Here is a 26,893-nt window from a genome sequence, read left to right on the forward strand (position 1 = left end):
AGTCAGCAGAAAGACTGAAAACACAATTTTGGATGAAAAAAAACTATCAAAGATGAGATGCAAGTCATGTCACAAGCCCAAATATTTACAGCTGGCCCCAACTGGAGTTAAGCTAAGTAGAGAAGAATGTGTATTACACAGATATATAGAAAATGTGTCCATGAATGGCAAATAGCAAGATTGTGCTGTGCATTGTTAATAATCCGAAAGGCCAATCAGTGCTGCTGGTGAAGGATTTCTTTTTTGCACCAAGATTGAATGCATCAATGGATTACTGTCTCCATAAGTCTGCAAAGAGTGTCTTTTTTTATCTAAATCTATTAGATAGGAATAAGTATGAAGTGGGCAGGTAGGTTGTGAAGTGGAAGTAGAGTGAACTAATAAGTTGTAGGTGAATACCTTAATTTCTGGACTATTGCGTGCTCTTGACTGAATTTGAGAGTAAAAACATTTTATACATATGTACTGTAAGCTGTAATCTTTTAGCCATGGTTATTATACATGGTGATATTTTTGTCTTCTCAAAAGTAAATTATGCAACTTTCAGTGATTTAGCAGAAACAACACGGTAGAGAGGTCAGTCGAAAATTTGTGTATCATCTAAAGGAAGCACACAGGAATACGTCACCTCTGAACTGGCTGATTAATACTGAAAACAAACTCTGCGATGGGCTGAGCAGCGAGTGTGCATCGTGCCGCAAATATAATTGGACTCTACACATCACTTAAGAAGTGAATTTACAATTGCTTAGTTGAAAATAATTTATTATTTCATCAATTTCTCTTTGCATGACTTTGCATTTTAAATATCTGCAGTCAGAGATTGGTGCTGAGAAACACTGTAGAAGGCAGAAAAGGAAGCTTGCTCTGTGCTTCACTTTATTCAAACGTCAAATTGCTCATGAAGCATCATTTTTATGTCCATCAGAATTTACTGCTGGAGCTGCTGAGACTCCACAGTGGTTTCAGGTTTCAAAGGCAGCATCTGTATCATCTGCCAACGACCGTACATGTGCCCTCCATTACCTAGTTTAACTTACTGGTATTTGCTCAAGTGAGTGAAAACACGCTCATGAGCCAAAGTCCTTCCATTACGCATTAATTCTAAAATCCGATTTAAATAATATTTTTTTCAATTGGAATGTGTGTATCACACTGTGATTAAAAGTCCTGCTGGTAGCTCAGGGCTTTACAAAGTGCTTGTGATTAACGGAGGAAATTGGGCTTTGCTTCCTTTCATTTAAACCGTTTGATCTTCCAACACAGAGTTCTAGCGGTGTTTATTGTGTATTTCCACCTCATGACGGATGACATTAAACGGAGAGAGAATGGTCTCAAACTCAATTCTAGACAAAGAAGCCACAAAGCAACGACGATATTGTGAAAGAAAAAAAAACAAAAAACTGGAGCAGCATGGTGCGACTACAAAAACAGCGTCCGGCCTTTCTGGCCCGGTGCTTGTGTAAGCAGAGAGGGAGCGAGACAGAGCTGTCAAAGCAGGCCAGTGAGAAGCTGGTAGACAATCCTATCGCACACACTCAGCTTGAGTGAGAACTGGCCACCCGTGTTGGGGGACACTCAACAGAGGGTCGCGGAGAGGAAGCACAAACTGGAGAGTCACTTCTACTTCCATGCAGCATTCATCTGAAAGTCCATTTGTTTGTAGGCTTCTTTTATTTCATCCGTTTTGTCTACGGCTTTTGCACAATTAGCCACATGGAAGTGTGGAATGCAAATGGACTTGCACTTCATTGCGCCACCCTGGTTTGGTTCTGCCAGAACATCAAATAGCTTTACCTGCGAGGCAACCCACAAATGTTGTTTCTCTCTGATCTCAATTTCCACCTTTTTATTCCTTTTGGCATCTGCTTCCTTGCGCTCCCTTCTGATATATATTTTTTTCCTTCTTCTCCTCAAAAGTCAATTACGCAGCTTTGAATGATTCAGGAGAAACTGGGAGCAGTGCAGCAAACAGTGCAGGATAATGGCCTAAAAATGGAATTAATTGAACGCATTTAACACAAATTAAATTCCTCAAACCCCCTCCTCTCAGCTGGGGAGGGAGCCTGCGCAGGCATGTGCCCTCTGTGTGTTTTCAGGCTTTTCGTGCATCAGCAGGGAAGTGTTAATTAACTCCTCTCCCATGCTGAGCCACCCCCCACCTTCCTCCTTAAATACACGGGAATATTCCGACGCACCAGTCCCACAACTGTGCGGCAGGGCCCACCAGCTAAACTGCGTGTTGCTCTTCACACACATCAACCAGCTCATCAAGACGCCTCTGATGTTTTATTCATCTGTTAACTTTTCGCTAATGTGTTGATTGGCGCTGTGTCACCGGAGATCAGAGGGATTTCTGTGTTTTCCTGTTAAGCCACATGTGCCTCACTCTCATTTCACCACTCTGACCTCCGCAGAGCATCATGCTACGCTGGCAGCCGCCGCCATTGAATGCCCAGAACGGAGACATAACTGGCTACAAGATCCGGTACCGCAAAGGGTCACGGAGAAGCGAAGCGTCTTTGACCACTGAGGGCTCCCAGCTGTTCAAAGTCATTGACGGTAATGGACAAGCGTGAGCAGTCTGACCCCTATTAAATGTCTTTGCGTTGTGATCCATTAGCTTCTGTATCTGTGAGAACAAGACACATATTTCTACTTCCTATTAAAACCTTTCTCCAGCATCCAGTCATTGAGAGTAATTAATTTCACTGGAAATAACATTATCAAATTGATCGTGTTTTAAACTGTTGCAGTGCATGGTGGGTTCTGTGGACCGTCAGCCTTGGTTTGTCATGCCTGCTAAGTCGATAGGACGTGAGGGGAATTTTGAAATGATAACACAAATAAAGTGTAGCAAGATTTGATCAAGTTTTCCCAGTTTTCTGAACCCTCTCCTACCAAACCCAACCAGCTCGACTCCTCTCAACCCCACCACAGCTGCACGCTCCAGTGATTAATATTAAATGTCCTCTCAGCAAGTTTCAAGTGGCCCGGCACCACACTGAGCGCAGCATCAAAGAGAATATACGCTTAAAAGTTGATATGTAGTTTTTTTAAGGAACATTTTGTGGGTTGAAACAGAGGGGTGTTTGTTAGTTCAAAAGCATTAAGAAGGCCTCCAAGGCACAGATAGTTAGGAAGTCTTTAGAAGATACCCCCGAGGGCAGCCCTGTGTTGCGGGTGTTGAGGGGGAACTACAAGATTTAGATTATGAGGATGATGATGGTGATAATTTTTAACACAGCGGCAGATGATTTATCAGTAGGTGTTCACATCTACAATTGGAACCCTGCGGAGAATCTGCTGTTCAAAGAGAAACCGAAATGCTGTGTTAACCCTTTACTTGTAAACTCAAGTGGGCAACTTTGGCTACTTACCTTCCAACTATTTCTTTACTTTCTAGGGCTCATGGTGAAATGTGGTGAAAAATAAATCCTCATCACCCCTCCAATAACAGGCAGGAGATTCCTCCTCAAAAGCCTTTGGCTGATCCATCCTGCTGTCTGCGTATAGATTTCTCCCTTAAATTTATTTGCAACAGTTTAAAATGTTTGCGCTTGGAGAGCTGGCATTGTGGACTCCAGAGTGATGCGCTGGGAAGACAGCTGTTGTTGCAAGTAGATTTTTCTCTCCGGGGAGATAATTCTTGAAAACTGTGCTCCAATACAGGACTGGAACACGGAACAGAGTATTCCTTCCGGGTGTCGGCGATGACCATCAACGGAACTGGGCCTCCCACCGAGTGGACTGCAGCAGAGACTTTTGAAAGTGACCTGGATGGTAATCACTTATTTACCCGAGTGACACTTCCATCCATGCTCCTGTGAATGAATTATGAGCGTATTGATTCCTTGGCTGTGTGACTCCAATTCAGCCCGTGGCCCAAGGGCGACCCGTCGGGTTGTTTAACTGTGTGTAGTTTGGTTGACAAATATTTGACGGCCTGAGATTATGATTATTGTTTTTACCTTATGGATGCATGTTGTTCGTGCCCTATCCTTAACAGTACATTGCTGAGTGTTCACTCATGTAGGAAATTTTATTAGATCAAAGGATGTCATTTTGAATATCACTAGCATTTTTTTTTATGAATTTAGTAGCAATGAAAATGTAGAAGATAGAATAAAGTATAGTGAGCGATGAGCAAAAAGTTAATGGAGGAGCAAGTTCGTTCTATATTTTCTAAGGCAGAAATGTACAGTATTATTCTCATTTTAATATAAAAATAGCTAGAGTTTATTAAAGAAACAAATTATTATTCAACATCTGAAATTCTTTTCAACTGTGAATTCACTGATGATACATATAGTTAAAGTTGTGATAAGTCTGCAGTTCTTAAATTTAAATCCTGTATTCACATTCTCACAACAATAACATTTTTGAACAGTAATTACTGCATTGTTCTGAACTGTTGTAGTCAGTCAGCCACTATGATCGCATATCAGTTCTTGACTAGTACTTCTATGACTACTTTTCTCTCTTTCTGCATGACTACCGGTAACCGATTTATGCTTCTGTATTCCGCATATCAGCCTTTGTCTTTCCCCTCACTGGTCTCGGTCACGGGTTATGTGCTCTCAACTACAATGCTATTAATATGTTTCATGTTGCCCAATTTGACTTAAATAAAAACCCCACATACTTTGATCATATACACATACAATAGAGCAGTAACAAAAAGTAATAGAAAAATTACTCAATAAAAATGAAAATGCGAAATGTTGATCACCCACCCTGATACTTCCAAATATCTACAACAAACACACTAACTCTGTTAGAGTTTCAGCTCGAAATGCACCACGAAACAGATAAATATATGTGGGAACTGTGTTATCAACCACCATTCAGCTTTTGAAGTCCAAGTCTAGCATAACATCTTAACTATATTATTCCAAATCTATTTTGCTTCCCTCTGACAATATATAGCATTCTTTCCATTGTTAGACAGGAGAGCATCATTTCTGTCCATCGGTCACTGTGTGGTGTGTTGTATTAACAATTTCCACATCACTGCAATCCATTTTTTAGCAACCAAAAGGTAATGATCAGTTGAAGTGCATTCTTGTTTTCTGGGTAAGGTCCTAATAGAAATAACTTAGGGTTCAACCGCCCTCCCCCAAATCCAATGAAAAAAAGCTTCACACTGTATTTTAGTATTGTAAGTCAACTTCGACAGTTAGACAACTGTTTCTGCCCACGTTCCTTCATTCTGTAATTGTGTTATTATCTTTTTTCGCACGTTACAAATTGCATCACAAGAGTTCCTGCCTTCATTTTTCTCTTCACAGAGTCACGAGTCCCTGAACAACCGAGCTCGCTCCACGTCCGGCCGTTAGTCAACAGCATCGTGGTCAGTTGGACGCCACCTGAAAACCAGGACATAGTGGTGCGTGGTTACACCATCGGTTATGGCATTGGCAGCCCCCATGCTCAGACCATTAAAGTGGACTACAAGCAGCGCTACTTCACCATCGAGAACCTTGGTAACCTCATTCATTTTGTTCTTTTCACTCTATTCACTACGCTGTGTGGCGGACTGGTCGTATGCCAGAATCACATCACCACTGTGGGTCTTTCACATATAATCTGTGAAACCCTGTGTGTTTTATATTTACGATATCTGCCATGTTTTGTTCAGAATTGTTTTGCCCCGTCTCAGACTTGCCATCTTCATGACTGCATTATTTATGAAACAGCGGCTGTGAAACTTTAGGGTTGTGAAGAAGAAGTTAGGTGGAACTTTTGATGGGCTGGAAACGCGAGACTCCAGATTGAAAGAAAATAACTTTGATGGTCAAACTTTGTTGTCATCCATTTAATGGAATATTGAACAAGTTGCCAGAGGGCTCAGGCAACTAATGAGACGCATCCTCCGGGCTTCAAAAGTAATCCTTGAAAATTGAAAGATTTTAAACGGAAATAGTTGAAGAATTGCTATGTATATATGCATAATTAAAGCCTTCATTACAATGGCAGTGCGGTGATTGTATTCAAATATTCACAGGATGATATCGGAATAATGAGCCCAGAGTCCTGATTAGAGGATGAGATGCATTTTTCTTTGTATGTTTCAGATCCCAGCTCCCATTACGTGATCACACTGAAGGCTTACAACAATGTGGGTGAAGGGATTCCTGTGTATGAGAGCGCCATCACCAGACCACAGTCAGGTAGGAATAGCAGGCATTGGTCGCCATTCAAATCTACACATGTTTAGATTAAGAGGCATTGGTTGTTCCTATTTTCAATAATAGCTAGTTGAGAACAGAATACTGAGGGCGAAAGGTCAAATCTTTTGTCTACATTTAATTGATTTAGTCAACTGCCAAACTTAACTAAAGTGAACCACTGATGAAAACGGCTGTCCTGACGGCTGCTTTTACTGCTCCACCTCAAGCAAAACTAGAAGAAATGTCCACTTTACATTTACGTTCTTCAAAGTCTGCTTGACTTCAAACTGATACGCGACTATTTCCGGAGGAATCCATCAAAGTTTTCCAAAGAGTGACGTAGTTTGCGACACGGAACTCATCCCAGCTGTTGAGATGCACTCAGTCTTTTCCCCTGGCATTGAGTATGGACAACCCAGTTTGGCTGCCAGTCAGACAATCTATAATTCTTTCAGCTTCAGAGCCCAACCTTGTTGCTTGATCTGTGGCGGCGTCCCCGTCCAATGTGCTCGACAAATGGTCTTGAAGTGCGAAACGCTGCCAGTTAAGCTGCGTGATCTCAGAGTTCACACAGTTTATGTGACGGTGGCAGAAGACAAGCAGACCGCGATCCCTGGGGTGTCTCAGAATGGGGTCTTACACCCGTCTCCTCTCAGATCCAGCCTTCCCTCTCTGAGTTCAGCCTTGATCACTCCAGTTTGTCTCTGGAACTACGGAATTGCCCCACTGCGTTGGGGAGGAATGGTGCGCTGGATGACATGAATCACGTCAACACGCTTGCAGGGGGGCGGCAGACTAAGTGCCGGCTCACACCCGCGCACTGTCATACTGTACCCATCCCTCCCTAAAGTTCCCTCCTCCTCTCCACGTCGTTCGCACACACCCCGAGACCCCCTGTGGTGGCTTTGGCAACCCTTCGTCAGATCCAAACGTTTCCTCTCAAAGCAGAACCAAAGCCCACCACCAATCATCTGCTGCTGAATCCTCGGGGCCCCTTCCCTTCCTGCCAGTTTGTTCAAGTCGGGATTAAAAAGATGAGCTGACCTACATAATTCTTATACTTTTGGAAAAAATACTGAGATACTTGGTGAACTTGAGTTGCCAGTGCTGCCTCAGATGCACTTCAGTGTTATGTAAATGAAAAATTAGACACCGCAAATGTAAGGGGGGGGAGTCAGTTCTTAAAAAGTTTCCTCACGAGCAGCTCAGGGGCCGCAGCTGCTGAAATCTCCCTCAAACAGAAACGCTCAGGTGCACAGAGTCAGTCTTGCAAATAGAAATGTGGGCAGTCGTGTTCAAAGATGTGTCAAATGGACTCGGACAGGGAGCTGACAACCAACAAGTGGTTGAAGAGTGTCATCATGGATGACTGGCCAAAGTTTTTACTTCCATCGCCACTAAGCCGTGGACAGATGGGGAGCAGTGAAGCCTGCAGCAAGGCAGAGGCCGTCCTGCTGTTTGTCTCGTTTCCCCCTCGTAACCTCTCGCCATGTTTGTGCACTTCAGAAGACACAAACACACTCCAGCATTGCCGCGTGTGTGTGAGAGCGAATCATCACTGAGGCGCTGAACAAGGACAAAGCGTTTCAGGGGGAGGATGAGTGTGTTATGTAACTAATTATTTAAATTCCTCTCAGCTCAGGTCTGAAAAATGAAAGTGAGATTTGATGGGGATCAGCGCACTTTACATGATGATGATACAAGCTGACCTGTGGCGTTGTTACTCGCCTCTTAAAAGTTGCCTCTTGTGTGAAGATGATTCGAGGAAACTATTCTGTTTTCTCCTCTCATTTTTGGTTTCTTCCTATTACATTTCCGATTAACTTGATCAGGAAACTCAGTCAGGAAATGAATATATGAAAAAAGTTGACATACGTGTACGATTTTTCTTATTTTATGCACAATTAAAATTTACAATTTAGTTCTATATTTTTATATTTCCACTTGTGAAACATTCAATACAACAATAAAACAATCTACATATTTTATAATTTAGCTACTGAAAATCTTGAAAATTACACTTGGAAAAGTTAGTGAGTGATGTTAGTGGGTACAACAACAACAGCAGCAAAACAACCAAAAAAATAATTTTTACAGATAAAAGGTCTTTTTTTCAAGCTACAGTTATCTGTGCCAAACTTTTATCCACTTTTCTCTGGCACACTTTCTGCACCTCTCTTGGATGGAAAGAGAAACATCCAGGCGTATTTGTTGTCCCGCTGTTAAGTGGCGCTGACTGTCAACATTTCGCTGCTGTCTCCCAACGACAACACAAAGTCTGACAAATGAATATGTTGTTTGCATCATTTTAGATTCCCCACTGTAGTTTACCCTCCTTTGTAGACATAGCATTGACACATTACAGTGAGATCAGTAGTTTACACGTAGAAGCAGCTCTGTAGATGTTGGTCTGTCTGTTCTAATAGAACCTTCTCTCTCCTTCTCTTCATCCTTCCCAATCCCGTCCTGCTTGTAAACTCCCCTGTTCATCATTTTAACTCATTAACCTTTTTTACGTTGCTGCCTGCATCCTGTGTCCAACCGCCATTGCCTTTGTGTTTTAATTTGTTCATGTTAATTCCTGTGCATGCATGCGGGCTGCCTGCCTAATGTGCAGACCCCATAGACCCCGATGTTGACCTGTATGAACTCTTCCATGCTCCATACACCCCAGTACCAGACCCCACCCCCATGATGCCGCCTGTTGGTGTTCAAGCCTCAGTGCTGAGCCATGACACCATCAAGGTGACCTGGGCTGACAACTCGCTGCCCAAGAACCAGAAGATCACAGATAACCGCTACTACACGGTGCGCTGGAAGACCAACATCCCGGCAAATGCCAAAGTTAAGGTAAGAGAGTCAGGTTTTTTTTCTTCCCTCTTTCATACGAACCTGACATGCCAGTATTGGCACTGCAGTCACACATATCTGTGCGGTAAAAATACTCCTCATAGTGACACAGGGTAATAAGATATCCCCCCGGAAACCGGTTAGGGTTGAATGTGGAGCTCTGCCGGAACTGGAATAAGAGCATGGGATGAAGGTGAATTATCATCATCAGTGGTAGACTGGTAACAGTAGCTGTTCACTGTGATTTGATTTCGCGCTGAACCGTGTACTGCGTAGTAATAACTGATATTCATCAGGTTTTTTGGATGGAAATTTAGATATTTTCCAATGAAGTCGTGTATGTATGTATGAGGACAGCATCCAGCTGAGGGGAAAATTCAACTGAGACGTGATGTATTTTTGGAAGTGTGTGAAGGATGAAGCCGTTTCAGTGAATTAACTTTGCAAACATCTAAGAGTGAGAGCTCAAACCTCGGAGGACCAGATGATGTCACAGTTTCCGAATTCTTTCTCCTGCTGTTGGAGATTTGCATTGTTTCATGAAAGTCAGCCACAGCTTCACAGAAATGTCTTGACGGAACGTCTTGAAGAGAAAGGGTTATGCAAGTGTTGTGATGTATTACAACTTTGTGTTGAATGTTGCGACTTGTGTTACTCCCACACGCCTTACATGTCATCGTCTTCCATCTCTCATCATCATCATCAAAAGCCAATGCCTGATGCTTGGATGGAGACAAATACTTTAAGTAAAGTAGCACTCTCAGAATATCAGTGTTGTTTAATTCCTCCCACTCTTCAGCACTCTCCCACTTTAGTTCCCCTTAAACATGTATGAACTCGGGTGTATTGACATGAAGCACTGATGTTCTGAGCATCTAGAATGGCAATGTGTTGTCTCCTATCATTTCCTATTTTTACCAATATTCCCCACATAAATAAAATCTGACCAGTAATTCATCATTAATATTCTCAATATTGTTTCCAATTCCTATTGTGTCAGTTCCACTTGCATTTCACTCAGACCTTCCTCTCAACAAGTCACCTGTGTTTGGAAATATATACATTTTGGCACCTTCTCGTGATTAAACTTGTTATTAAAATGAGCAGTACTAGTACTAGATTTTTGGCTATATTATATATACATATTATTATTATATATACATAATTGTGACTATAATGGGCACTGGTTTTTCTAACTCTGAGTTAGGCGTGGAAGAGTTCCTCATTCAACCTCTTTCATGTCAAAAATTGACACAGAAATCACAGCTGGGTACTGGTCACGAGACACCAGTTCTGATGCTTGGTGAAGAGATCAATTTCAAAATACATCTAATGAGTAGAGTTTTTAATGCTTTATATTGATCCCAGTGATAATCTTATTTATCAACATTCACCAGCTGGAATTTCTATTGATTATTAAAAGAGCCTTCATTACATGTATGAGAAAGTACATTTCTGTTCAGGATGTGGCCGTAGCTGTACTGTATGTTGTCAAATATTTAGATATTTCCTCAAGTCATGATTGATGGATCATTCAGTTTGATGTATGCATGAAGCTAAATAATAAAAATGAGCAGGGAGCTCATCAAAATGAGACGTTTTTGTCTCACTTTATGAAATAATTGAATCCGGAGCTGACATTCACATTACAATGCTCAAAATGTACCGCTATGAATTGGTTTTTAATAATTCCTCTGCAAAGAGAAAACCCTCACTTTGATGAGGCTCAAACCGGGACTTCTTTACTTATTTCTAAATTTACCTGAATAATTGAACTGTCCGTGCCAGATGAATATCTGCCGATCAATTATTAAATCGTAATCTCCAGCAAGCCCATTTCTACAGTTCATAGACGGTGAAATGATAGAGTGCAGCCTCGGAATATTACATTAAATCGCAGCGGGCAGAGTCATTTCAATGCAGGTCTGGTGCCAGTGTGAGTGCGCCAAAAAAAAATCATGTGTGGGAGTTTAATGAACAGGTTTAGTCCGTCACTGTGAGCTGAGCCAGACATGAGATGTTTGAGATTCAGCCTCTGATTCTTGACCTGCAGCTCAATTAAAATCATTACTTCTTCAAGTATAGGATCTGCATGTGTGTGTGTGTGTTAGGAATGTGACCGAGCGGTGCATAGATAAAGGCTCGCGTTCGCTGATAAATAATTCAGCAAGGACGTTCAGAACTGTGAGCAAGAATAAGCGAGTGGAGATCTGACTGTGCATTCCTGCCTCCACCTTCTGTAGTGTAAAGGCTTGCTCCCTATTTTCCTGATAAAGCTTGGCTCATCCACCATGTTTAGCGTGTCCTTCTCAAATAGGCGGCCCAGTATGTCCAGCCTTTATCTTGAACTGCTCAACCGAAATATCTCAGTGCTAGCGATTCGAAATGCCCTACTCTGCTACATCAATGTGTGAGTAAATCACTGTATTAACAAGAAGATCTTGGCTGCTCTTCTTTTGCCATCCAAGTGCTTTCCTCTCTCAGTGAGTCTAGCCTGCTTTTACATTATTGACGAGACGGCTGGTCTAAAATGGGCAGCGTTTATGTAAAGACGCAGGAGCGTTTTTTTTTTTCTTTTTTTTTTTTTTTCCTTTTATCCCACTGCCCTCTGTTTGACACCCCCTCAGGAGGACTGCACTTTTGCCCCCTCATCCGAAAGTCCTACATGTTTAGAGAGGAGTTAGCAGTGGGGCGGCTGAGAGCGCCTTAGAATGTTCCCATTTCCTTTTATTTGTTTATCTGTTTCCATCAGGGACGTTCATCTCATTAGGGCCAGAATGGAACACGTGGTCTGAGCTTTTTGAATTAATATTTACTTTCCTCTCCATCACTGACAATATGTTGGCTGTACTTCAGAAGAAGAGAAGGCATCTTCAGTTCAGTCCAGCATTGATGGACTGTTGTGGTGAACGCTTGATCTACATTCTTACTCTCACCTGTGAAAGAAGATGGTCACCTGTAGAGTGGCCTAGAGTGGTCTTTCTTGGGCGAGTGAAGTGTGGGCCTGTTTGCGCCACCGGTTTTCTCGCCCTGACCTTGAATAACTGGTGGAAAAATGGATGTATGGAAGGAACAACCAACATTCTCCACATTCAGATGCATGTTCTCTCGTTCAGTATTTATGAAATTCTCTTCTTTGACATTTTGGCATTGATTTGTTTGAGACTGTGCTAGAGAACTAGAACACTGCCATCTAGAGGAAGGAGGCTGACACTTCTCTCATGTCATGTTTTTTTTTTTTTTTTAATATTTGAGATCAACCACATTTCCAGCTTGAGGAGGTCACATAAAATGAACATGCCAAACAGATGTCATGCGCAATGGTGGTTAAAAAGCATTCAGGTGCCTCATACATTCTGTCGTGTGGGACTACGAAATATACATACAATGTTCATTTTTTATGGAAAGGGGATGTTGAGATCAGACATATTGAAACTGTCAAGAATTTAGCTTTGTTAGCTTTTCTTGTGAGCAATGAACAAAGAATACATCATCTGTATCTGTGTGTCTGCATAATGCAAGCACACCTTTTGAAACAGAAAAAAACAGATTTTTCCTGATCATATTTGTGATCATGTCTAATTTTAAGGCTGCCCGAAAACTTTTTTCTGCCACAGTAACTAAGCTAATCTTTGTGTAAGGGCGTCTTTTCTATCTGAACCTGAACCTTCTGGTGCCTTTTTATCAGACTGATCATCCCTTAATCTGTCTGAATTAATTTGTTTTTTATTAAAATGAAACAATTTTTTCCCTGGATTAGTTAAATAATAACGCTGGCTTTGTGTTTGTAATGTAATGCCTTTGTAATGCCAAAGAAGTATTTGATTTATTTTTTAATTAAGATAGGGATTAGGAAATAAAGCTCATAGAAATGAAAATGGCAAGACCCAGAGCAGTTTACAATAAGGGAACTTATTATTCATGTCAAATCATCTTAAAAAGTGGCCAATTTATTTGCAGTATGTTGCTGGATAATTGTGTTTTAATTGTGTACTAATTTTTATTTTCTTAAGTTATTTTAAAAGAACCTAGCGAGTGCTGTTGACACAGATGAGTGCTATGTCAAGAAGAAATGGTCTGTGATATTGTAATATCCCAGAACTCACTGAGATGTTTCTTTCTATATGTCCAGCATTCATCTAAAACCTATCTGACTCCTTTTTTTGTTTTGTTTTTTTTAATCATCTCAGGTGGCCAACACCACCAGCCTGAGCCACATGGTCTCCGGATTGAAGCCCAACACACTTTACGAATTCTCTGTCATGGTGACGAAAGGACGGCGCACCAGCACCTGGAGCATGACGGCGCAGGGAACCACCTTTGAAACCAGTATGAGAGCAGCACTCCTGAAAACTATTCACACAACATACCCCTTCGTGGAGAATGACTTCCAAAAATGAGAGTAGAACGATGATTGATGTTTAATGGAGGACATAAATTGTGACTTAATTATAATGAAGAAGGAACATGTTGCTGTTTAAGAGAAACTTATTTCAACCTGCCCCAGTTCCGTGGTGTTAGTAATGCTTCCTCAGTGATAATCATAACAATAATTGCATGATGCGTTGCTTCTGCTGGACAAACGGCACACGAGAAATGTTTGCACTAGCTTTTAATTAGACGTCAAGCTGCTCCACACTTTGTTTTGATCACTGAAGGCTTGTGGTTAATAATTAAAGAGACTCCTTTGTAGTATAATGATCTCACAAAAATGTGTAATTATTACAGCTTCCTTGCATTCTCAGGAAAATTGTTCATTTTCTTAATGTTTCACTGACTGTCTGGTGAAAGCAGCAGTTAAAAACAAATGTATATTGATCGTAAAATCGAATATGACTATTAATATCAGTTTAATTGCGCCATAGAGAAAATTTCAAACAGATTTTATTCTTTTATTACTTCTTTTTATAGAGGAGAACTTTCTTTTTAATGGTACAGACCAGACAATCTAATAAAGGTTCAGTTTGTACATGCGGAAAGTGTATTAAAATGCACTCCAAGTTCTGCCCTAAACTAATAGAGATCATTTGAATGATTAAAATAAATTGCCTTTATTTGTTTAACTTTATTTTTTTTCTGAAAGTCTGAGCGCCATAAGTTATTAAAGAAAAGACAATCTCCTTTCATCTTTGTCTCTTTGTAATACAATAATTGGAAAAGTTCAATGCCATGGTTTAAAGTGAAATGATTGTTTAATGTGAAGAACAAGACTCAGAAGAGATAACATTGTTTTCCTTTCGTGTAATAGATTCCACTTTTAACTCTGCTATTTCCTCGACAGTTCCCAGCTCCTCGCCGAAAGATGTGACCGTAGTGAGCAAAGAAAACAAACCTCGCACTATCATTGTCAACTGGCAGCCGCCGTCTGAAGCCAACGGCAAAATCACAGGTTCAGATTTGGATCTCTCCTTTTTACCCCTGTAGCTCCTTGATATGCAGCGCCAGGCAGTTCCAGAATATCAATGTGTTCTGTGCATCTTAAAGAAGCCTGTCACCTTTTATTGCCATTGTCCCAGGTTACATCATCTACTACAGCACCGACGTTAACGCTGAGGTCCACGACTGGGTGATTGAGCCGGTGGTGGGCAACCGTCTGACTCACCAAATTCAGGACCTGACTCTGGACACCACCTACTACTTCAAGATCCAGGCCCGGAACTCGAAAGGAATGGGACCCATGTCTGAAGCTGTTCAGTTCCGAACACCAAAGAGTGAGTCGTGAGAACTCGATTAGGCTGAAGTAAAGATACGAAGAGCCCTGACTACGTCTTCACAACATAGATGTAAATGTGATTGGAAATACACAGCACCTTCGCTGCTCTTTCATCATAGAGCAGCAAACTCTTTTTGAGAACAATAACATGACGGCGCAGCTTTAGCTCCCTGTCACTGCCAACTCCCTGCTGTCCTTTTTCCCCCTCTCCCTCTGAGTGGCTGCAAGCGCACACTCATACTCGCATCTAAAGCTTTCAAACGCATTTCTGGGTTAGTGATCATTAAACTTACTTCAAACTGTTGGCTGGCTTGACCGAGATTGTCCGACTTCCCCCTTCAGACACAAGTACATTCAAATACTTGCATGAAACTCACTGCAGTCAAGGAGAAGCATCACACAGCCTGTCAAGCAGTGAGCAGTTTGTCAAACGGAGCATTCCCACTGCCGGATATTTATTCGCACACTTTCGCTCTGTGATCTAAACTCCACTTTTACTGTTGTTTGATGAGTGTATTTGAGCCTTTCATTGGAGACATTGCCTTTATAAAATCAAAACGTGAAAGTCTACTGCAGAAGGGGAGGAGCTAGAGGTATATGAGCAGGCTGTTTGGTTTGGCTGTGTTGGCGAGCGTGAGCAGAGGGCACAACATGAGCACGCTCTTGGAAGTTTTGCCAATGAGCTAAGAGACACTCAACAGAGGAGTAAAATGAAAACACAAGTTAGGTGTTGCGCACAAACACGCCCTCTCATTTGTAACAAACCAACAGTCTGTCAATATATGCAGCGCCCCTTACAGGACTGGCATGTGCACTACATTGTTACTAACTTAATCTCGAGCATAACTATCATGATGAAACAAATTAAGCTTGACTTGCCTTCACATGTACAGTTCATGATAAAATACGTGGTACTTAAAGTACGTCATTTCCAGCCTCCAGCTAATGTCATCCAAAGTGGATCTGTCTGACGTGGTCTAGTTATCTCACTCTCGCTGTATTCTTCCACCACTGTCCCGCTCGTCCTGACATCTGTCTCTCCCTTGCTGCTCTTTCCAGCTAACTTGTTTTTTTTTTTGCTTTTTATTGTCTCTCCCTCCCTGCTCTCCTTTGGCCTGTTAAGCTGAGTCCTCTGACAAAATGGCTAATGACCAAGGTAAACTCACCCTTCATACTTTGTTTGGCACTGCTGCACCTCTCTACCTCAGATGTTCATCCTCCTGGCTTGAGCTGCTTGCTTTCTTTGTGATGTTTTTGATATTTTAAGAAACTGTTTGTGGCTGTTTTACACAAGAACAGGGTGTGAGATTTGAATGTTTTTTTCCGTCTTCTGCAGCCTCAAATCTTCCCTCGAAGCCTGGGCCCTCAGGCAACCAACTGCCACTTGATCCTGGATCTACCATCGGTGAGACATTGACTTTATTTTTCTGAACTGAAAATGCTCCCCTCGACATTTTTATCACTCCTCGTCTGATCTCTCAAGGTAAACATGGGCTTGGAAGCGGTGACAATCTCACCCTGGTTATTATCATCATCATCCCAGTGGGAGCGTTTATAATCATTGTGGTGGTCGTCGGAGCCTTCCTGTGCACCAGGCGCACCACGTCGCACCAGAAGAAGTAAGCGACTGGCACTTGTGCTATTTCAGTGTATGGTGAAGTCACTGGACAGTGACTCCAGTGCCTTTCACTGGGTGGAGCTCTTCAAAGTCTGCACGTATTGGTACCTCACTTTGTGCAGTGTTTGAAGATCTTGCTCTCTCTATGCTAGTGTGGGAAATCTACTACTGAGTGTCAGGTGGGTGGGTGTGGTTTTTGCAGTGCATAATATCGTGCTGTTGTAGGCCGCCGAAAGTGATCTAGAGTCTGACACTTCATTCTAGAGCAGCCGTAGTAAGTGTGAAGCCTTGGGCAAATAAAACACTTATGTCATCGTATATAAGCCTTCATGAATATTAATGAAGTATTTCGTCACAACAGGGACTTAATTTGTTTTGGGGTGGTATTAGATGCATGGTTTTTTTTATATTAAAACCATCACCACAGTTGGATTGTATACCTTTTTCAATGGTTAACATTCTGACATATTTCATTTTTAGTTGCTTTCGGTTTCAATGGACAAATGATAAGATTAGTGAGCCAGTTCTATTGTTAGTTACTTACTAGACTGGGGTACATCTCACATAAATAAACTGTAAATAAAGCTCGTAATTACTTTATTAACAGTTAATATGTGTGCAACCCCTTTTTTTTCCAAACACTGAGTAGTGTTCCATAAAGCACATATAACAACAATATTTATTGTGATGAATTTATATGTGTATATTTTTATCTCCAGTGAAAGCTACAGTCTGATGTAGTGCCTTTTGTGAGTGCAAATAGAGATTTGAAATGGAAGTAAAGAGCCAGTGCAAAAGGCTGGAAACACCTAGGACCTCTTGTATTGGACGCAGGCGCACTGTTTTTGTGTAGTAGTCAGGGTTCTTATATTGACCTGCTCAGTTGAGTTTGCTGATGAGGTTTTTTTTAGCAGTAATTGTCTCGGGCCTAATTGTTTTATATCCATCTTTTGGTGATGCCTTACTGATGATGTTGTCTTTTCCTGTTCATTTATTCTATTAGCAAGTGAAGTTTCTCTGCTCCATCAAAAAACTATTAACTTTCTCTCCTGTTGAACAAATATTTCCGTCATAATTAAATCACAGTCGCCTCCATTGTCTGTTGTTTTTCAACTTCTCTACGTGATGCTGTTTCCTGCAGGAAGCGGGCTGCCTCCAAATCCTCAAATGGCTCCCACAAGTACAAGGGAAACTCCAAAGACCTGAAACCGCCTGATCTTTGGATCCACCATGAGAGGCTGGAGCTGAAGCCCATGGACAAGTCTCCCGATCCGAATCCGGTCATGACGGAGACTCCCATCCCTCGTACCTCGCAGGACATCACCCCCGCCGACAGCTGCCTGGACCGGGATCCTCACCTGCAGCAGAGGCGCAACTCATACCGTGGTCAGTCTCGCTCGCAGGGGGCTTATTTTCAACTAATGGAAAAAAGATCAAAGTGAACCGCCACCATGGCCGCATGAGCTGACATGCATAAAGTTACCAGCCTGGATTGGGCTGGGATTTCTTTATGAGAGTCAGTTGTGCTCCCAGGTTGCCCTGAGGTGAATGGTTGACACTATTAAAGTTGTGTTGCTGTGTGATGTTCATGCATCTCATCCCATGTTGTCCATCTGCATTGCACATTAACACACAGTTGCAATGTCGTGTCATGCTACAACCTTGCACAGCAGTGGCTCGCAACTTAACGCAATTGGAACAAATTCCTGAGGTGTGAAATGGGTCAAAACGAAGCACCGAGTCGACGCTCTCTGATTGGCTGGTTTCCACCCTACCTTTTTAGGACATGAGTCAGAAGACAGCATGTCCACACTCGCGGGCCGAAGAGGGATGAGGCCTAAAATGATGATGCCTTTTGATGCGCAGCCTCCGCAGCGTAAGTGTGTTTGGAAAACTCCTCGATTTACAATGAAAGCAGCTCCTCGGGTGGCGTCCCACCGATGCAAAGCTTCGTGCTTGTCTTGTTGCAGCCATTGCCTGTTGATTTGACTTGTAGTATGTGTTTGCATGTTTCCCCCATCTCCATCATCAACTTGATTTATTTCCATTCACAGCTGTGATTAGTGCTCACCCCATCCATTCCCTTGATAACCATCACCACCACTATCACATGGGCAGCCTGGTGTCACCAACACGCAGTTACCTCTACCACCACGGAGGTGGGCACCCGCGCTCACATGGTTGCATCACCCCAGTTTCCCATTTAGACAGGGTGGATTCTGCAGGTGAGACACTGCCACATGGTGGACACGGAAATGGATGGCAAGGGAGTGACGTACAGTCAGGTCTAGTTGGCATATCAATTGAAATATTGAGGATACTCTGCTCATATTTTTTCAAATATAGAACAGTATTCAATCCATCAAGAGAAATAGTCAAGCCCGTGTGTGTGTGTTTGGAAACTCTTGGATGATTGAAGTGATTCTTCAGTGATAATATTAATAGCATTGCAACGGCATGTGTTTTGAAGTTTGCAGTGTGTGTTTCTTGGTGGCTTGAGGTGAGGAGTCTTGGTCCAACATCCTGACATAACCTTCCGACTGTGACAGTTCGACAGCAAAAAAAAACAATGTGTCAATGTCTGCTCATCTCCGTCTCCAGAGTCAGTACGGAACACACCGTGTTCAGAGCCCCTCCCACCGCCGACAGCGTCCTCCCAAGTATCCTGCCCATCTGAGATCATGGCAGACCCAGAAGGCAGCTACCACGGCTCCACCACCACCGAAGAAGAGCCCAGCTACAGCAGCAACCTGCCTCCTCATCGCTCGGCCCACCCTCATGCCCACGCCCACCCGCTCAAGAGCTTCGCCGTGCCTGCCATTCCTGCCACCGTCCATCCGTCATACGAATCCCCCGCCCTGCCCAGCACTCCCTTGTTGGCTCAGAGCGGTGAGTAAAGATGTTCCCCGACTCCCTGCCGTTTAATATTCGGCCGTCCTCCGTTACACGCCCTTTGTCATGTAGCATTTGGGATGGGTTTATTTCTCAGTGTGATGGGTATAAAACCCAAATAATACGGCAGAAATGTGGTTCCAACTGTTTCAAAAAGTGATGGTCTGTTATGACTCGTTTCTCAGGGCCGCCCACTCACCCTCATGTTGTGAAAACAGCCTCCATCGGGACGCTCGGAAGGACACGAACGCCAATGTTAGTCAATGTACCCAACGCCCCTGATGTGCCCGAGACTAGTAAAATGCTGGAGGATGTAGACAGTGTAAGTATACCGCCCCCTACTGCCTTCTTATGACGGTGCAGTCTGGCGCATCTAAAAAAATGAAATACTTCTGAACGTATAGAGGAAAGGAAAAAACCACAGTCACGATACCCTCCAGAATTCATGTTTTCTTTGAGCACTGTACTGGGAAGTTGATTTTAACCACAGTTTCTGTTTGTTCTTTCTCCTTCATTCTTGTCAACCTCACCGTTTGTTGGCTGCTTTTTATTGATTGATTTAATTCTCTGTGGCCGATCCACCCATTACTAAAATATTTTTTTGTTTATACCAACCCGTTTTAATTTCTTGGCTGCCATTGCTTTGCTGCTTCCTTTTGCGTTCAAAACAAAACACTTCCAACCCATCAGCCCATTTGATCCATTCCCCGGCTCGCTTCATCCCACTCATACTTTCCTCCTTGATGGATCCCTGACTGACCCTCTCCTCCTCTTCTGCTTCCCTCTTCTCCCCCTGCTTCTCCTCCAGGTGCTTGCCTCCCTCCCTCCCTGCCCATCCCCCGCCCCCCGCAGTAACCCTGTTCCTCTCCCTCAGAGCTATGAGCCCGACGAGCTGACAGAGGAGATGGCCCACCTAGAGGGCCTGATGAAGGACCTGAACGCCATCACCACGGCACCATGAACATGAACACACACACACCTGCACACACCACATGCATCGACACGGGCAGACACCCACACGTGCGCAGAGACCTTCTCCTCCAGTTAAACTGAAGTGATCAAACACCGTGAGAGCCACAGGCTGATGGACAAGATATAGCATCCGTTGCTCTTGGAACTTTCACATCGCCCTGTAGAGAAAAAAAAAATCAATCCTGACTGACTCTTTGGACTCTTTGCCCGACTCAGCGCTCAATCTCAGGGAGGAGATTGCCATGAGAGGGAAGGAAATGGAGACACTTCATCTTTTTTATGAAGAAACATTCGCAGAGACAATGAACTTTTTTTTCTTTTCTTTTTCCTTAGCCGAAGCAAAGCTGGATTGTTTTTTTGTTTGGTTTTTTTCTCGTTTGTTTCTGGCTCACCAAAAGACAAAAAAACGGTTGATTTTAATGTAAAGAGGAGAAAGTCCAAAAAATATGCCGGTATTGTATGTTGGTGCTCATGCAGAACAGTGTTTGTTTGGTTGGTGTTCCTTTGTGCATCTTTGTATCTATTGGGCCGTTTCAGTGAAGTGAACATTGGACACCAGCCCCCCCCTCCCCCCCCCCCCCCCTCACACTCCTACACGTTACACACCTTTATTATTCATGTTTCTGTTTTTATCCCTTTGTTTATGACTTATTTTCATGTTATTATATTCATTTTTTACACACATATCTTTATAAACATGTACAGATGTAGCTTTTTTTAATGTCTCATTGTTTTTTTCCCTCAAATGTTATGTTTTAATTATTATTTGGGATGAAATTGGGATTACTTTGGGTCTCATGCATAGAGGGGAGAGAAGTGTTTCTTCACTGCTTCTTGAATAGATTCTTACATTCTGCATCTTTCCCCCTTTTTTGTACATGAAACATTGTTTGTTGTGGGAGCTCAGATTTAAAAGCCTTACCAACGTTTTTGGCTGTTGGATGGTGCGGACGGCTTCCAGGGACGTCTTTGGGAGACCTGTCTTCTTTGCCGTTAATGGCTCAGTGCATATTCTCACCAGGACTCAGGGCACTATCCCACGACCCCACCAACTGCAACGAACAAACGCATCTCACTCAGTCATGTGCAGCAGTGATCTCTCCTCCTTTTCTTTTAACCGGATGTGTGTGTTGTCTTCAAAAACCAATATTTGGTGTCTGCTGAGTCGTGCATTTTTCTACAGCGGAGAGTGTTTGCTGTATTTCCTGCTGTTTCTCCTCCACACAGGTTGTTTGATGAATCCAACATGAGGCAAAGACGTTGGCCTTTTGAATGGGACTCCCAGATTTTTTTTACATGGTCATTTTTGTATGAAGAAAAAATAAAAAGCTGGTTCTATAAACAAATCTGATGTACAAAAGAAAAAAGTTCCATCTAGTTTTTCATGACCCTATTACCCAAAGAAATTGCAATCATTGTTACTTGTTCTGCTTTGTGTGATGTTTTTGAGAAATGTGCATCATCATGAATGTCAATTTAACTGTAACAGATTTTAAGAGAACAAGGAAATGTTTTAAGTGGTACATTGAGGAAAAAAAAAGGGGAGAAAAAAGGACCGCACTCCATTTTTTGGGAAATGATCTATTAATGAGTTGTCAACAGCTGAACCTGTATTGCACTTTTTCACGATTTTTAAAACATTTCTTACATATCTTGTGTTATGGGATATCAAAAGCTGTGTGTGTCATGTAGTGTCCTAGCCGAGCAGCTGGTCTATGTTTATTTTTTTTATTTCTCCTGCTTCAGAGACATTATTTTGAGCGGCTGAGTGTTTACTTTGCAGCTCATGACGAGGAATTTTGTTGTTGCTTGTCATGTACAGAGCTTTCGTTGCTTTCTGTAGGAAAAAAAATCTGTGGCTTTTTCAAAAAAATGTTGACGAGAAAACATTCTGGAGCAAAAAAAAAAATGTTTTTTTTATTGGTGCGCCTATACATTGTGTATACAAACATTATGAATACTAACAAAGTTAATGTTTCTCTGTCTTCTTTTTTCCCTCTCACACTCATCACTACACACACTCTTCACGAAAAAATTCAGTCATTAATTATTTTATAAAAATCAGTTTTTGTTCTAAAGAAAGTAAATGAAAAAGAAATGGCAAAATACAATGGAATCCCTTTGGTTTCAAGAAACCAAATTATGAGTGAATTCCTGTCCTAGTTTATCATAGATTAATGATCATTTTAAGTGTGTGGTTGTTAACATATTTGTGCAACATGGGGACTAAATGTTGTCAACAGTTTGACATGGAGCTTGATAAGGACTTACTTGAATGTCTATATGAAACATTCATTATTATGAGAGGAACTAAAGCGGCTTGCAAGTTGAGCCTTCAGAGAAACGTTCCAGGGTTTGTGTTGACACGTCAACAATATGAAGGCCAAAGCGACACCTCCGTGCCTAAAACATTCCATGATCATTCTAGCTTCAAGGGAAAGCTCAAGGACACCACAGACACTTTTCACATGAAAGTGGCCGTTTGGGGACCGAGAAGTCACAAACGTTCAGTCCTGATCCTCAGGGTGATGGGTCTCTCGCTCCAGGTGCTCTACAGCTGCCATAGTTCATCATAGAGAATGTGTGAGGAGTTTGCTCTCATTCCATTGCCTCCTGCACACAGTCCTGTTTCCTTCCAATACTTGCTCACCACTCCAAAGAAGCAAGTGCTGCAGAGTAGGAGAACATCTGCATGAGTCTGCAGCTTACAATATAAAGGACCTGTGCTTTTCCTGTAGACAGTATCGCTGTGATGTGCAGTATCCAGTTTGCTGCTCCAAAGGATTTGGGAACAACAAGTTCAAGCTCATTTCAATCGAATTCCTTGTCACGTTACATCTTGTTTTATAGCGGCGAAAAGATGCTGATTGAATTCTCATTATTCTGCCCTTGAGTCACTGTTTTTTTTTCCATTATCAATCATTATTATTTTAAAATCTAAATTTATGTTTGTTATCTGTGCAGTTTTTTATAAAGTCATTTCTCGAAACACATCTACTGTTTATTGAATTCAAGTGGTACATAATAAACCACAGCTGTGTGACATACCGTCTTCCCACCATAGAGTGGCGCTGTGGAGCCGTGAGCATTATTTACAGCAGCAGCTTCCGCCCGACATCCCTGAACTGAAACAAGTGGTAGCAAGAGACTCGCCTCTTTGGGAAAATTCAGCACTTTTGCTTCTTAGCTTACATCGGCAGGTGAGTGGGTCATTGCTAAAATAACGTCTGCGGCTTTCATCCTCACCTCTGAATGAAAGTTCAACTGTTTTTTGCTCTCCTACGTGTGAATTAGCACGTAGCACGGCTGATATTGCAAATTCATTCTGTTGCTCGAGCTAGCTGTTAGCTGTCATGCCCATTCAAATCTGGCTTCAAATAAACAATTATGTTCTCGATTTAACATATGTGTAATATTGAGCGATAAACTGCGGGGCGTTGTGTATTTTGAAGACATTTCGGTTGTTTTTTGTTTACCGGCTAACGTGTTAATGTAGTTGGTTTTGTGTTTCACAGTCGAGTCCAGACACGAGAAAATGGTAAGTCGCTCAACGTCTGCTAAACAACCTGAGCTACCTAGTGTATTCTAATGTTATTTTGTGTCGTTCAGTCTCGCAGATATGATTCCCGGACGACCATCTTTTCTCCCGAGGGTAAGTAATCTCGCTTCGTCATTGTCGTGGTTTCACTTTCATAACCTGAAGTCACTCTCTTTTATAAGACTATTTGTCTATTGAATTGTCAAGAAAAACATTATTGGACTTACATTTTTAAAAGCGTTCTGAAAGTGGTCTCATATGTGAAATTTAAAAAAAGGTCAACGTCTAGTCATCAGCACGTTTCTCCAATGGCAATGAATAAAAAGTTTTTTTATGTTAATAGACTTGTATTCAGTTAAAAGACTCGGCTCAACATCTTCTCACTGTGTTTTGTCTTTTCCTGCCAATTTCAGGGCGGCTCTATCAAGTGGAGTATGCGATGGAAGCCATTGGCCACGCCGGAACCTGCCTGGGGATTCTAGCAAACGATGGTGTGCTGCTGGCAGCAGAGAGACGCAACATCCACAAGCTACTGGACGAAGTGTTTTTCTCTGAGAAGATCTACAAGCTGAACGAGTTCGTACATCAAACCTCCGACGTGCTTTGTCGCGCTAGGTTTTTGTAATGACACGGTCCATTTTGTGCTGCCCCCTCCAGAGATATTGCTTGCAGTGTTGCTGGAATCACTTCGGATGCTAATGTGCTGACTAATGAACTGCGGTTAATTGCGCAGAGGTAAGCATCCACTTGTTGTACATCTACAAAACTCCAAATACAAATCAAACATTGAGCACATGAACAGAAAATAGACAAATCAAAACAAAAGCATGGGTTACAGGCTTATGTGGAAATGTCCTTTTCCCCATGGTAAACATAACATCCTCTCTTAGTCCTTTCAACTTTACATAAGGAGTTGTAGGATGGAGTTTAAGTCATTGCGTTTAACCAGTCTTTCAACACTGGGGCTTGACTGTTTTCCAGTGTCTGAGAATAATCCGCGCTGCCGTGACTAAACCAACCATAATATCAGGGAAAAAAATGGAATTTGGCATCTGTCTCCCATAAACACAAAGCTGTGTCTAATGGGACCTCTCTGCCCAACTCATAATATTCGTAACCTCTACCCATAATGGTTTGACTAGTGTGCAGTCCCAAATGCAATGTACAAACATCCCACCCTCTCTCTAACATTTCCAACACAAATTATCTTTCATAACTTTTACTCTGTGAAGCCTTTGCCCCTTGCCTCTTTTACATATTCGCCACATTCTCTTATTGTTTTCTCCCACCTTTCCTTATTAAATTCCATTTCAAGATTCCCATAAAAGCTTCACATTTGTGCGTTCGCCACTGAACACACAATAAAATTCAGATTCTATTTGTCACCTTCATGGCAAGCCAAAGAAATCTGAGATATAGTTACTAACGCCTTCCAGTGACACAGTCCCTGACCTGCAAGTTCCTCCAAAAATGGTTTTCCCTTTAGATTATATTTTGATATAAATGATAAATTCTTGTATTCTGATCACATTTGGCCAACAAATATTATGCAAACACTCCAGATTCAACTCAAATTTGTAAAATAAAACTTGCTTTTTTTATGTCCTTGTTTGCTGAAGGAAATGTTTATTTCTTTCAAGTAACTCTGTTGATGGATAGAACACCTTCCTATCGCTTGCTGGTTGCTCTAGCCCCTGACAATAGTTTTCTACTCGTCAGTGTAGATTCCTTGGCTTTAAACCAAGTTCATATTATAACAGACTTGGTTTTAATTTTGGCATTTACAAGAACTGTCTAATAATTTTGGGCTGTTTGATCACTGAAACTCTCACCTGAACTTATGATTGATTCATTGTCCAGATATCTTCTGCAGTACCAGGAGCCAATGCCCTGTGAGCAGCTGGTGACAGCATTGTGTGATATCAAGCAGGCGTACACTCAGTTTGGAGGTTTGAAGCATGTTACCTTTTATTTATTCTACTCTTGATTCCACCCCGTAATGTACTTCCCTTTTTGTTTGCTTCAGGAAAGAGACCATTTGGAGTGTCCCTGTTGTACATGGGCTGGGACAAGCACTACGGCTTCCAGCTGTACCAGAGTGATCCCAGTGGCAACTATGGAGGCTGGAAGGCCACCTGCATCGGCAACAACAGCGCTGTGAGTCCCACACATTGAAGAATCATCAAATTTGGTTCATTTTGATCCGTTAGAACGAGTTCAAGGAAGTTGTTGTATTCTAGGGCAGTGAAGTTAAATGAAAACTATGATTCATTATGGAGTATTCTGTGCAGAATGCTAACTCATGTTGACTGTGAGGCAGCGCCATATTTGAATATGGAGTGTTGACCTTCAGTAAACCGAAGATCTCCGTTCTGCTGGATAAGGTGCTCTGTTTTGTTTTCCTGCAACACAGGCTGCAGTGTCCATGCTGAAGCAGGACTACAAGGAGGGAGAGATGACTCTGGCTTCTGCTTTGGCTCTTGCCATCAAGGTTCTTAACAAAACCATGGATGTCAGCAAACTCTCTGCAGAGAAAGGTGACTGGTGTCTTTTGTCTCTCTGCTGTGTCGTGATTTCCATGCGTCATCTTGAGAATAAAAATATCCATGACACAACACAACATGTCATGTTCCAGTTGAGATCGCCACCCTCACCCGTGAAGATGGGAAGACCAAGATCAAGGTGCTGAAGCAGGAGGAGGTAGAAGAGCTCATCAAGAAACATGAAGCTGAAGAGGCCAAGGCTGAGAAGGACAAGAAGGAGAAGGAGCAGAAGGAGAAAGACAAATAATCACATGGTTTGCCTTTGTCCTTGAGCTCCGTGTGGTTTAGATTTTTTTAATAAAACTATGGAAATGGGTCTTCAAGTGTGCCGAGTCTGTCGCTTACACGTCAACGTTTAGAAGGATTTTTCTGCAACAGTAGCGTGAGAACGCAGTATAACAATCAGACACAAGATGGCGCTGTCGCCCTGCGCTTTTCAACTTGAAAGTCGCGCTGTAAATCACGATCTAGTGGATGAGAAAAGCCTTCATGTTTTCTGCTTGTGTGTCGGTAGCATTTCACACTCGTCTATTTATTACTCACTGCATTGATCTCGCAAGTCAAGATTTATGTCCTGGGGAGCCACAGGTGGCG

The 26,893-nt window shown here is 42.2% G+C and overlaps 2 protein-coding genes across 14 annotated transcripts in view; both read left to right on the plus strand.

The window, feature by feature from the left end:
- The window catches only part of neo1a (neogenin 1a), a 126,860-nt gene extending 104,170 nt beyond the window's left edge, over positions 1-22,690 (plus strand). For 2 of the 13 annotated variants that reach the window (XM_053864373.1, XM_053864369.1), the window contains 17 exons: positions 2,418-2,562; positions 3,673-3,783; positions 5,292-5,486; positions 6,078-6,173; positions 8,791-9,023; positions 13,214-13,352; positions 14,305-14,412; positions 14,540-14,734; positions 15,860-15,892; positions 16,073-16,141; positions 16,220-16,355; positions 17,496-17,740; positions 18,138-18,230; positions 18,409-18,579; positions 18,956-19,243; positions 19,432-19,568; positions 20,055-22,689. In XM_053864373.1, coding sequence (XP_053720348.1) covers positions 2,418-2,562; positions 3,673-3,783; positions 5,292-5,486; positions 6,078-6,173; positions 8,791-9,023; positions 13,214-13,352; positions 14,305-14,412; positions 14,540-14,734; positions 15,860-15,892; positions 16,073-16,141; positions 16,220-16,355; positions 17,496-17,740; positions 18,138-18,230; positions 18,409-18,579; positions 18,956-19,243; positions 19,432-19,568; positions 20,055-20,207 — 2,547 coding nt within the window. In that variant the 3' untranslated portion in view covers positions 20,208-22,689. Of the gene's footprint in view, positions 1-2,417; positions 2,563-3,672; positions 3,784-5,291; positions 5,487-6,077; positions 6,174-8,790; positions 9,024-13,213; positions 13,353-14,304; positions 14,413-14,539; positions 14,735-15,859; positions 15,893-16,072; positions 16,142-16,219; positions 16,356-17,495; positions 17,741-18,137; positions 18,231-18,408; positions 18,580-18,955; positions 19,244-19,431; positions 19,569-19,936 lie in introns of all 13 variants that reach the window. The other 11 variants (XM_053864374.1, XM_053864372.1, XM_053864371.1 and 8 more) reach the window with 11 other exon arrangements.
- Positions 22,691-23,292: 602 nt separating this feature from the next.
- Positions 23,293-26,622, plus strand: psma4 (proteasome 20S subunit alpha 4). The gene is made up of 9 exons (XM_053865300.1): positions 23,293-23,418; positions 23,734-23,756; positions 23,828-23,870; positions 24,170-24,332; positions 24,414-24,491; positions 25,617-25,705; positions 25,783-25,913; positions 26,170-26,293; positions 26,392-26,622. The coding sequence occupies exons 2-9, from the start codon at positions 23,754-23,756 to the stop codon at positions 26,544-26,546; spliced, it is 786 nt and encodes a 261-aa protein (XP_053721275.1). The 5' UTR covers positions 23,293-23,418; positions 23,734-23,753; the 3' UTR covers positions 26,547-26,622.
- Positions 26,623-26,893: the final 271 nt, after the last annotated feature.

This window comes from Synchiropus splendidus, chromosome 5 (genome assembly GCF_027744825.2).
Source record: "Synchiropus splendidus isolate RoL2022-P1 chromosome 5, RoL_Sspl_1.0, whole genome shotgun sequence".
Taxonomy (NCBI): Eukaryota; Metazoa; Chordata; class Actinopteri; order Syngnathiformes; family Callionymidae; genus Synchiropus; species Synchiropus splendidus.